The sequence below is a fragment of the Crassostrea angulata genome, chromosome 6 (assembly GCF_025612915.1).
Source record: "Crassostrea angulata isolate pt1a10 chromosome 6, ASM2561291v2, whole genome shotgun sequence".
In the NCBI taxonomy this organism is placed as follows: domain Eukaryota; kingdom Metazoa; phylum Mollusca; class Bivalvia; order Ostreida; family Ostreidae; genus Magallana; species Magallana angulata.
This window is the reverse complement of record NC_069116.1, coordinates 29,304,920-29,318,619: the sequence shown is the minus strand read 5'-3', so window position 1 is coordinate 29,318,619 and position 13,700 is coordinate 29,304,920. Positions and strand designations below refer to the sequence as shown.

The 13,700-nt window shown below is 32.6% G+C and overlaps 1 protein-coding gene across 1 annotated transcript in view; it reads right to left on the bottom strand.

The window, feature by feature from the left end:
* LOC128189828 (L-fucose kinase-like) overlaps positions 1–13,700 on the bottom strand; it is a 53,058-nt gene that overhangs the window by 13,422 nt on the left and 25,936 nt on the right. Inside the window, exons 14-18 of the mRNA XM_052861597.1 lie at positions 12,826–12,927; positions 12,539–12,669; positions 8,300–8,377; positions 5,303–5,439; positions 1,884–2,035 (exon numbers count right to left, since the gene is read on the bottom strand). Coding sequence (XP_052717557.1) covers positions 1,884–2,035; positions 5,303–5,439; positions 8,300–8,377; positions 12,539–12,669; positions 12,826–12,927 — 600 coding nt within the window. The remainder of the gene's footprint in view (positions 1–1,883; positions 2,036–5,302; positions 5,440–8,299; positions 8,378–12,538; positions 12,670–12,825; positions 12,928–13,700) is intronic.

The window sequence follows — 13,700 nt, the reverse complement described above, 5'->3', positions numbered from 1 at the left end:
CAAAAATAAAATCTAGATTTTTTATTAAGAGATTTTAAGTGAGCTTTTGAGTTACTTTAAGAGCTTATTCATTTGTTTGTTTAGGAATTCCCAATATGGTATATACCGGTAACCATGTTAATTAAATTACATTTATGAATAGAATATTACAGTATTACCTTGTAAAACATTGCATATAGTCATAAAAATATCACTCAAGAGCGAGCTCTGTAGCACAATTAACATGTAAACAGTTTATATAATGATGCTCAAATATATAAATTCCTACCTCTTTTTTTTGACAGAAAGATATACCTAGTTTATTGTGAAAGTTACAATTCACAGTTCAACTGATAATGTACGAACCACATAAGAACTGTGGGAAAGGTAAAACATAGTTATACTCTCATTAATTAATACCTGTAGCATACAGGTACATGCAATTGTGACTGCATGAACATTTGCCAAAAGATATGAACGAATTTTATTTTCACGAGTTGTGATAATGAAATATGCTTGTCATTTGGCATCTAGTAAAAATTTTAGTTTGAGGTGTGAACTATGTTTTTGCATCAGTTAGTTAAGACCAACCAAATTCTCTTTATCCACATGTGTTTACATATTAGCATCAATTGACCAAATGTTAATCCGAGGTGTTAATCAGACTCAGAAAAATAAACACATGAACAAATGATTTTCTCAAGATTTGTGGAAACCAGGTATTTACCGTCACAGTTGATATTTGGCATGGGTGAAAATTAATAAACTTATAAACACAATGCAATTCTTATCCATCTACTGATGTTTATACATACCGTAATTGTTTAGTCATTATGAAAATAACAATTCTATTTTCATTTATTTATTATATTTATTGTAAAAGAAAAAAAAAATGTCCGAACGAATTAAGTTTGTTCGGATGAATTAAATTAGCTTTTTGTTCAGATGATTGTTACTTGTTCGGAATAATTAGGATTTGTTCAGATGAATTAGCATTTTGTTCGGATGAATGTTATTAATGTTAGGACAAATTAGGACTCTATCTGACATATTACAATTTGCACAGACAATCATACTTAAAATTGTGAGAGAGAGAGAGAGAGAGAGAGAGAGAGAGAGAGAGAGAGAGAGAGAGAGAGAGAGAGAAGGATGTATCAGCAAGTTTGACCATCAGCTATTTACTAAGTGTATATTGCTACCATGATGATTATGTCCATCCTTTCCATTAACATGGCACAGTTGAATGAATATTTATAATATTGAGTTTGGATTACTAATTTACCATTATGGCATCTGAGACAAGACACCTTTGCCAGCATCCATGATGCACAAAATCTTAAATCTAATGCTTAAAAAAATCAACCATTCTTGATAATAAAACAGTATTTAAGCTATGAAGTCTAAGATGAGTCACTATGTTAATTATTTTTTTTATACTAATTAGGTGTGATTAAGGCATAATATTACATGTAAAAAATGAGAAAAGACATGAGAAATCTAAACCATAGGATTATACACTGGTTGCAATGGGGATTGGGGTTGGATCAGAATTGAACATTCCCTTGCCTACATTTTATTTAATTTTTTCTTCAAATAATAAATTTGCAGCTATACATAATGTATATAAACTAAATTAAATTAAAGTAAGGGATCATTATTTGCTATGGTGTAGCACCAAAAAAAATCAACCTAAATTACCAAAATAACTTTGTAGCCTAGAGTGGGCATCTAAAAATCTGATATACACTTTTTACACATGAATGCGATCTTTCTTGGTTTTATTTTTTGAAAAACTAGGATAAAAGTTCCACATTCCTTATTTAATATCCTCGATACAAAACGACAAGATGGCAGAATTAAGTACTCACATAAAATAAGGAATTTACAGTATGAGATCACCTTACCTCCAGAAGATTGAATGCCTTTGCCCATGCTTTGTTGGCTGCTGGCCCACTTCTTAACCCCCCTTTTTGACCGGCCTTGGATCCCAATACATCGGCAATATTTGCTAGAGTCCTTGCAGCTACACCTGGGTCACCCTTGCTACTTTTTGCCACTGGAAGTTGAAGAGAAGTTTTCCAAATATTAATATTGTAATTAATTTTAAAGATTCCTTTGTTTAATTACCTTTAATTTTTTTCTAAAAAACATAGTACATGTATGGGTACATTTTGGACCTTTCACTATTGGGACACGAGCAGAATTGACAAAAAAAATCGTGAGACCAAAAAAATGTAAATGAGGATCGTAAACTGTTGCCAAAATAATGGCATATGAAAAAGTATTTGTATAAAATTTGGATGATCTAAAGCAACTTTGTGCAGTGCGAATGCACTTAATCTTGTGATATGTCTTGCGTCTTTATGCGATTGTTGTACAGTGATAGTGAGTATTGAAAAATTAAGCGATATCAGGAGAGGATCAGGAGAGTGATCAGGTGATTGGAAAAACTGAATGTGCGCCAATGTGATAGGACAGGCACCATGTATGTTTTCCATCATACAAGTGCTCGTGCGATTCAGAGGGGGAATACATACTGTACAATATGACAGTAAAACATTACAAGATTACATGAGACATGTTGAGCAACAGTCTCATAGTTGCAAAACACTCGCATAGACAGCTGTGACTCATCTTATGACCTCTACAAATCATACATCACTCCTGCAATTATACAAAACATTGTAAGACGTTTGTACTAATGTTCATACACTGCAATGCAATAATTTGGATTGCATTCAGTCACATCATAACAGTGTGCATGCCTGCTATTTTGAGGAGTCTTATTGTGACCATTGAAACGCATGCAAAAATGAGAGACATTGTGCAGTGAAAGCAAGAGCTCGTGCAAAACTACCGGTAAAACATTTTGATCACAAAGTGTTGTAAAGCGCTCGAGCTCCAATTCTGAAAGGGCCTTTAATTACAGTGCTTCTAAAATCTATTCATGATATTTTTTCTATATGTTTTTCAGAAAAAATGTTTCCTTTGAATATTTGATACAGGTATAAGCCATTCCACATACCAGGTAATAAAATATATATTATCTATGTTTGGCATTATCTGTCTTTTCACATGCAAACACACACACACTCTGCATGTCTCACTCTCTCTTTCTCTCTCTCTCTCTCTCTCTTGGGGTCTATAATGTTGCTAAGTGTTCAATTTAGTTATCATAAATAAATGTATATTTAGCTGACAAATTACATCACACCGTAAGGTTCTTGTGCAGACATTTTCCATATATGAAGATATCTGTGGTAGCCACTCATGACGTCAAAGAAATATGAATATGAAGAAGTGCAACAAATACCAAGATTTCTGTTTGACCCTGAAAACTGAATGAACGTCATCAAATCCCACTCAAAAGTACACATTCTCTGGGACCTCTGAACATTTTTCATTTACCTCTTTAGTGGCGTTATTATTTGCTCAACAATAATCTGTTTGTAACCTTTTTATTTGCCCTTGGGACTCATTCGATTTCACTCGAAAACATGTTTCATCTTTATATATGAAACGGAACTGGGAACATCATAGTGTTAATAAATGTCCTCATGTTTTTAATTAAATCCTAATGTTGAAGTTGTACAGACACACGCAAGTTTATAGCACTTCCACAGTATAGAAGTTTCTCAATCTAATTTGCCCATCCTTAAGGAAGAAAAATCTATGCATTATAAAATACAGGTACTTGTATTTCCTTCTGAGTAACTTCCACGCCAAGTCTTTGAGAAGAATACCTGCATTCAGAAATTGTCATCCTCAAGGTTTATTTCACATAAAAAAAGAGAACTCCCATCAGAACGTATCTTTTTAACAGAGATTTTTTTTTCTAATTTACTGCATGATAATGTTATTTTAATTAATACATGTATTTTTGGAACACCAATTGTCATGGATTTTCACTGTTGAGTTTATCCACAGAACTTTAAAGTTTATTGAAGTGCAATTTCTAATAACGTAAGTTATTGGGAAAATCATTGGCCATGATTTTTTGTATCCTTGAAACTGTGATTTTCACTAAATCTATGAAATTTGATGCTCATAAATAATAATCAAACAGCAGTGCATTGAGAAACAACATAAGCTTGAGTAAGTACCTTTCACAACCAAGGATATTTTTTCAATCTTGCCTAAAAGATTTCCTTCACCTACACATATATAATATACTCATCTACAAACTATAGATTCCTAATTACTGTAAACCATCTTTTATTCGCGTGCGAGAAATTTTCGAGAGGTTCGCGAGAGCCTCATCGTCGTGAATATTTCTCGCCGTGAACCAATCTTTATCTTATGGTTGTTATAACAAAATACCGGTCTGGATAAGGCTTGATCACCAACATTAGTCATCGCAAACAGTTTATTGGAAGTAAATTGTGAAATAATGTCCCCGCGAATAAATGTTAGTTTACAATAAACGCGAGGAATTAATATCCGTGTAAATTTGTGATTTGTTTTTTGAACAGATGTAAACTAAAAGAGAATTTGATAAAGATTTGGTGTTTGCGATTTTATATTCATGCGCTTTAATGCAAAACGGTTGAATTGCAGAGTAAGGTACTTGCATAAACTATGAAATCTACAGTTCTCACAGTTTATGGTGTTGCTTACATACACCAGTATTTCCCCTCAGCTTCAAGTTGCATAAGGGGAATAAAAGAATAATGGGTACTTTGATTAAAAGCTAGGTCTGAATGATTGTGACTATTTTTAGACTCTAATAAATATAATCTTTATCATTGATGTAAAGACAAAGAAAAATGTTTAATTTCTAAATTTAAAACTTTTGGATAATTTATTCTGATCCCCAAAATAATAGTTTAAAACAGCAAAAAGTACTACTGTAGATTTCTTATATTATGCAAGTATTTAATTCCATGATTCAAACATTTTGCAGCAAATCGCGAGAATATAATCGCAAACGACAGATATTTTATCATAGTTTCAATAAGTTTACCTCTGTCCAAAAAATAAAAGCGAGATTTATATAAAAATCCGCGAGATGTCCCTCTAGCAATTTTAGCGGATATCAATTTGTTTAATTAGGAATCAACAGTATAACTAAATTTTTTTCAGAAGCGGATCTGACGAGCAATTTGTTGACCATCCAACCTAACATAGTGATACTGTAAACCAGTTTTATTCGTGATGACTTTATTTCGCGATTTCCTGAAAATAAACTGGTTCGCTACGACTATTTTTCACGACCATGCTTCATCCACACTCGTTTTGATATAACACCCATATGGCAAAGACTAGTTCACAGATCTTGCCAAAACTTCTCGCATGCGAATAAAAGTTGGTTTACAGTAGTTACCTGAATCCAGTTTTTCTAGAATTGCATGGGAGAAGCCATCAATGCCTGCACTGTTGTAGATTGGGTGGAAACCTTTATGGAGCCTTTGGATGAGAGCTGTTGTAATTTCTTCCTTTTTCACCTCATAGAACATCTCCCTTTAAATCACCCAAAAATATTTAGACATTAGAATGTGTGATTATATAAATGCAAAAAATTACTGTAACAGTTAATTCAGTTGTTTTTTTTTGAAAGTAAGTACATATGTATCTGTTTACTTCCAATACCTGTTTGAATTATAAGTATCTGTATTCTTTACATAATCTAAAAGCGGCTACTCTTGACCATGACAGGAATTTACCATACTATATTTTCAGGGGGTGGTCAGGGTGTTTAGGAAAATGTAAGAGACAAGTAAAGCAAAATCTCAGAGTAATTTTTTGGTATGAAAATGTTTACAAAATATGTACATTCTTAAATAAATTTAAATTAACAAGTCAAAAATCTTGCGCCAATTTTCGTATGTGAAAATATAGTTTTTTGTATGGATGGAACTGTACGTAGCTCCACGGTCCGTCAACACAAATTTTTCATAAATCTACATTTCTGCACCTTATATCTAACCTAGCTGCCATCTAAATATAACGACAACTGCTGATCAAGAAGGGGGGGGGGGGGGTGAATGAATGACTAGCTATCATTTGCCATGTTTTTATCATATTTCATTGTATGAATATTACACATACAGTTCAAATACAAATCAAAATCATTAGATTTTACCTATTTGATAGGTTCCCATCATAAGGACTTACAAAAATCTGTTACAATTGCCATGTTTTTATCATATTTCATTGTATGAATATTACACATACAGTTCAAATACAAATCAAAATCATTAGATTTTACCTATTTGATAGGTTCCCATCATAAGGACATACAAAAATCTGTTACAATTGCCATGTTTTTATCATATTTCATTGTATGAATATTACACATGCAGTTCAAATACAAATTAAAATCTTTAGATTTGACCTATTTGATAGGTTCTCATCATAAGGACATACAAAAAAACTGTTACAATGGAAAACCAACAATCTTGACTACTTTTAATTAGAATATAGAGAAAAAAAGAGACAAAGGGGCCACATCACTCACCTAAGCAACAATAGCTTACTGAAATACATTAAAGAGTTTTAATTCACTATGTTTACTGTATGATGAGCTTTGAAACTCTTCTTGGCTCTGATCCTTTCTGATCCCAGAGGATCAATGTTAAGATAAAACTAAATCTACTACACATGAAGAAGCTTACCGTAAAGTATCGTGTATAATACGCACTCGTGTATAATACGCACCCCCAAAGTTGACCAAAAAATGGCGGAAAAATAGCAGGTCCTGTGTATAACACGCACCAAAAAAAATGGCGAAATCAACGGCCGCCATTTACCCCCAAACTATCGATGTTTCATGATAATATTAAAATCCATACGCAATTTCTGTAATTTTGTGATCGGAACACAGCTCAGACGATGAAAATCGATGGCCGCCATTTTTCAAAATAACTATCGATGTTTAATGATAATTTTATAACCCAAGTGCAATTACTGTAATTTCGTGGTCGGAACATGGCCCAAGCGATATTAGAGTCAAAGTTCTTACAATTTTACTATTGGAAACGGTATGATTTACAAAAGTGGTAACAAAAGGGGGCCTATCATCTGACACTTCGTACAGTAAAAGTTTCTTCCAGTTACACAACAGCGGAGAAGTTGAAGATCAATCATCATATGTAGAGAAGAACGGCATCCGAGCTCTGTGCTTAAAAGTAATAATGTTTGCAGATATAAACCAAAACAACAACAAGAGAAATGATTTAAGTGATTAATTATAGTTAAACTGTTTGATTGTTGTTAAATAAACATTGTGAAGAAACGTATGTATTTCGAATATCGTCATTATCAAGTCGTACAAATGATCGATGTATTTTTAGCAGTGTCTATGTAAAACAATAATGTTTAACTGCATAACTGGAAATAAAGTGATCAAATTAAATAAAATCATAATTATTCCTAATCTTCATGGACTTGAAAACACCATGTGAAGTCCGACACGAGACAGGTGCATGCTTCTGACACCGGAAATCGTTAAACAAACATTGACCACGCGCCGAGTCAACAGGTGGCTGCTTACGTAATGGCGAATACACTGGCGATTTTAAAACTTGTTTGATGCAAGGAATAGTTTTGAGAAAGGATAAATATTTAAATAAAACTAAGAATAAGGTATTTCTGACGCAGTAAATATAGTATACACTCATACAACTTGCATACCACGCTTTATCGGCAGTATACACTCATACAACTTGCATAACACGCTATATCGGCAGTCACTACTCCCGTGGTATCAACAATCACGGCTTGAAAAAATGGGGTAAAATTTTGGTCCTATGTACAACACGCACCCCCCACTTTTGAACAAATTTTGGCTGAAAAAAAGTGCGTGTTATACACGCGACTTTACGGTACATAAAAATTAGGAAATTACAGGCCATTTATTTCTTGAGGAAAAGATTTTAAAAACAACCCATCTCTTGTCAATTTTTCTAGTATGTATATACAAGTCTGAATATTACAAACTATTTGGTTTTTGAAATCATTTTTCTTCATTCTTGATATTCTCCTCTTAAAGTATGTTGCTCAATTACTTAAACAAATTAACTTAAAAGTGTTTCACTTAATAAAGATTTCTGCCAAGTTTGGTACAACTGGCCACCAAGTTCAAGAGTAGAAGATGAAAATAACAAAAACAACGATGACAGACAAGGGACAAATTTTGATCAGAAAAGATAAGTTAATCAGGTGAGCTAAAAATCATTAACTATGAATTACAACATGAGTTTGGTGAGAAAACATCAAATGATGTAACAAATTGTTTGAGATTTGTAGTAGGCTGTCACTGGATTTTCCTATTTGGAGTGGCCCATACCTCAAACAATACGCTGTGTCATGGCACACCTACCTCCTGGACTGAAGCTCTTGTTCAGCGTTCACAAAAGACAAGATTTCTCTCATGCTCAATCTCCAGGATGACTGCCACCTGCAATGGTAGAAAAAAGGACTTGATAGGGTAACAATTTAATGGCTTAGCCAATAATAAGATGCAATTACAAACATGTATTTGTTAGCCATTAATTTACAGTACATGTATTGCATAAAAGTATGTTGAAACTATTATACATTGTAATATGGATGCATGTTTGAGGACAAAAATTAATAAAAATATAATTACCTTATACTAGTATTCAATAATTCTATCTCAATAAATTTCACTAGATTGTAAAAATTACATTGTTTAAAAATCAGCAAAAGTCTGTTTTGAAATAAGCTGTATAAAGGGAATATGAGAGCCTTTCAATTTACAGATATCTATTAAAGTAGTCCGAGTATCGCACTACGTCATAATACGGATTTTACAATATTGGTTCGACTTTTACAAAGCGTTTTTGATACCCGGTATTGATTTTGCTCTACGTCGCTGTTGTAAACAATGGCAATAATAAGCAATTAGAACGGTAATATGTGTACTCTATGAGAAATAGAAATGATTAAAGTTATGAAACTCGATTCTGTTAAAGTAAAATGAAAAACGAAGTTTCTGATTAACCAGGATCTCAGGTATGCTTATATCTTCTTTGTTTTGCCCCCCCCCCCCCCCCCCCCCCCCCCCCCCCCGATTTTTTCTTTTTCTTTTACTAAAATCGGTTGAGCTATTTCGAATTTAATTAATCGTAAATTAATTAATGTTTAAATGATATCTAACATTGTTGACAGATCTAGGCAGAAAACTGTAACAAAATGTGATTTTTACGGATTTTTTCGTCAGGGTCTACTTGGTTAGAGCTTATAGTGTGAAAAGTAATCCGTCAACATATAATTTATTTTACCAAATCTTTTTTCTAAGATGTCAATCTTTAGAATAAACACCATGAATTTAAGTTTGAGTCCATAAAATAGTAAAAAAAAATTACCAAACGTGATACTAGCATTGCATTTTTTGTATTCTATTTTGATACATCAGGTCCATAAAGCGTATTACTTACAAAAATTTGCGCAAAATTATTGATGAGATATGGCTTAAATAAATATTTATACTCTATTTAGTATGTTCAGTTCTAATTTTCCCAAAATTGGTGATTATTTTTAGGAAAAACGGACGTCTGGCAAATTGTCAATAATTTTCGCAAGGGGGTACACCCGTCTGAAAGGTGATAACAAACAAACTAGCATGTAAACATACATATTTTCTTTTGTATATGTATTGCTAGAATGTATATTTATCATTTAAAGCTAAGCTTTTAATGATTGAGCCCATTTAGTGCCGAGTATAGGACTACCTTAAGTCCCAAAAAGGAGATGGGATAAGGTTATAAAGATGGAGACCTTGTACTTAAAAATCATGCAAAGACCTATAAACTAAAAAATTAGTTTTTGGTTTCTCACACTGTGTAAATGTAAAAATTAATTCAAAACATAGGTAATCACAGATTACAAAGCTCACCGAGACGAGACATCACCCTTATGAGACTTCACCTTTATGAGACCACCTTTATCATATTAAATGAAAATCATACTTTATGATCTTGGATATTCATGGATTATGTTTTGACACAATATCATATTTCATCTGTTAAAAAATTGTATGATAATCATATGTTCATATGTTAATCAATACAATTATATAAAATTAAATATTGCATCCTATCATATTTACAACATATATCATAAAATACAATAAAATACCATAATAAACAATGATGAGATATGATATGACATTGTATTGTGTTATACGTTATTGTATTTTATCACATAATACAATATCATAACATATAAAACAATATAGTATTATATTACAATATCATATTACATAATACATCATAACATTGAAACATATGATATTATATTGTATAATATAGTATGATATTGTATGATACTGTATCATTTTTTTATACATAATATGTTATTGTATCATATGATACAATATAATTTGATACAACATTGTATCATATCAAATGATACAATATTATTTGATAAAGTAAAATATTATATAATACAATATCATATTATACATATTGTATCATATGATACAATAATATATTTACAATATCATACAATACAATTTCATGTGATGTGATAATATATCATATTATAAACCAATATCATTTTATACAATATCGTATGATACGATATTATAAAATATTACAGTATCATATTATACAATTTCATGTGATATAATTCCATATTACAGAAACTAATATAATATAATACAATATCGTATAATAGAATATTATAGAATATACAATATTGTATCATAGGATACAATATTATACATTGCAATATCTTATGTAATAGTATCATGTGATAAAATAATAAATTTATAATGCAATACAATATTATACAATATTGTATCATAATATACAATACTATAAATAACGATATCATGATACAATATGATAACATAAAATATCAAAAAAATTGATATAATATCATATCGTATCATATAACTTTTTATAATATTACATATGATATTATATTGTATCATATTAAATAATATTGTTTCATACTATACAATTCTATATCATAGGAATCATTTTATATCATTTATTAACAAACACATCTATCTATCGAGCAGGTTTGAGTGAGGTAGGATATTTCTTTAGCATCCTTGATAATGGAGATCAGGCTCTGCATCTGAAGCAACCTCTGCGTTTCATTTATAATATAGTTTAATCAACTGTGCAAGCTATCATCTATAAAACATGTGACCTGTTCCAAAAAAACTAAACCTCATCCAGCATCCGAAACCTATGGCTCAGATTCAGCATTCAAGCCTGTCAGGTGCATCAGTATACATAAGACACATCTCCATGCAAGTTTGGTGAAGTTCAGACCAGTAATAATTAAGATATCATCATCAGAGGGCACTAGCAATTAAAACCTTAACCTGCTCCAGCATCCGCAACCTATGGCTCAGATTCAACATCCTTGCCTGTCAGGTGCATCTATATCATAAGACACACCATCGATTCAAGTTTGGTGAAGTTAGGACCTGTAATAACTAAGATATAATTTTAAGCATCCTTGATAATGGAGATCAAGCTCTGCAACTTAAGCTTCCTTTGTGATTCATTCATATTACAGTTTAATCAATTATGCAAGTTAGAAATAGTACTATTATCTATTAAACATGTGACCTGTTCCAAAAAACTTAACCATATCCAGCATCTGAAACCTATAGCTCAGACTCAGCATTCAAGCCTGTCAGGTGCATCAGTATCATAAGACGCACCATCCATGGAAGTCTAGTGAAGTTAGGACAAGAAATAACTAAGATATAATCATCAGAGGGCACCTGTTTCAAAAACTTTTACCAGCTCCAAAAAGCTTAACCTCCTCCAGCATCCAAAACCTATGGCTGAGTTTCAGCATTCAAGCCTGTCTGGTGCATCAGTATCATAAGACGCACCATCCATGGAAGTCTGGTGAAGTTAGGACAAGTAGTAACTAAGATATAATCATAAGAGGGCACCTGCACCAAAAACTTTAACCAGCTCTAAAAACCTTAACCTCCTTCAGCATCTGTAACCTATAGCTCAGATTCAGCACCCAAGCCTGCCTGGTGCATCAGTATTATACGACACACCATCCATGCAAGTTTGGTGAAGTACGGACCAGCAGTAACTTAGATATTGCTATCAAAGGGCACCTGCAACAAAAACTTTAACCTGCTCCAAAAACCTTAACCTCCTCCAGCATCCGAAACATAAAGCTCAGATTCAGCACTCAAACCTGTCGGGTGCATCAGTATCATAAGACACACCATCCATGCAAGTTTGGTGAAGTACGGACCTGCAGTAACTTAGATATTGCTATCAAAAGGCACCTGCAACAAAAACTTTAACCTGGTCCAACAACTTTAGCCTCCTCCAGCATCTGAAATTTAGGACTCAGATTCAGCATCCAAGACTTTCAAGTCCATAAGTAGGTCCAGATGCATCATCCATGCAAGTTTGGTGAAGATAGGACAAGTAATAGCTTAGATACAGGACAAAAACTTTAACCAGGTCCAGACGCCGACGCCGACGCCGAGGGTATAGCATCAGCTCCCCCTGACTTCGTCTCGGTGAGCTAAAAACAAAGAGCCAGAGAAATCAATTTTGTTTTTTTGGGGTTTTTTTTTTGGGGGGGGGGGGGTGTGTACCTTTTGAGAATGACATGATCCTCGTCTTGAACAATTCCTTGGATCCAGAGTAAATCCTCTAATCCAATGGCATCTGTTGCATGGAGAATGGGGAAAAGTTTCGCTTCAAACATGGTCTGGTCATCATTATCCTAGTGGCAATAAAATTTATTTTTTAAACTGCTCTCTCTCTCTCTCTCTCTCTCTCTGTTGTGTGGAGGTGATAACAAAAATTTGTAAGATGTAAGATTTTTGAATATTGCAGATTTTCTATGAAAAAATATGGAGCTGGACTATTATTGTCTTACAACATCTGTGTGCCATAAATCTTCCTTGATTATCCCTGTCTTTGTCATCCAGACCACTATAGGGAGATTACAGAAGGTGTTGGCGCTCTTCCAGTGCGGAACCTACAACAAGTGTAAAACATCATAGCAAAAGCAACGGTCAGTGTAAACATTGAAACTATCGGTGCATTCATGTTAGGTGATAGTCGGTCATGTTAACACTGAAACTACCGTCATGCAACATGAAAGTTAAACAAAGACCAATTAAATTAAACTTTACCTAACTATAATGTGAATAAATATCAGTAGCTGGATAATTTTACACAGTTTTCTGTTTACTAGTACTGTATTGTTCTAATTGCTTAAATATCGCAATTAAAATTTATACAGTAAATGGCGTCCTAGTCTTTTATTTTGATCAAGCTGTTTTTATATATGGCAACTATTGATGATTAATTTCAATTTTTTTTTTTTAATTTTTGGTATTTTTATTTTTTTTTACTGATTCTATAACTATTTACAAAAGCAAGACTTAATAAGACTTCTTGCTGACGGAATTAGTACCTTTATACCAAGACCTTACAATTTATTGATTACTTAAAGAGACAGTACGGCGCATCTTATTAAAACCGTTTTGAAAAAACTTTCCGATCGGGTTCGGTATTCTTGTACTACTCATAAATGTATGAACTTTCAGAAAATTACAAATTTTTCCATGAAATAAATCTAATTATTTTATTGAAATTAATAATTACGAATAACCCATACATATTTATATGTACATATTTACAATTGCAACGTGTTACAGGGTCCAGCCTACTATTACTATTACACATGCATATTTATTGTAAACAAAACACATGCAGGGCTCTCAAAGATTCTCCTGGACATGTTTG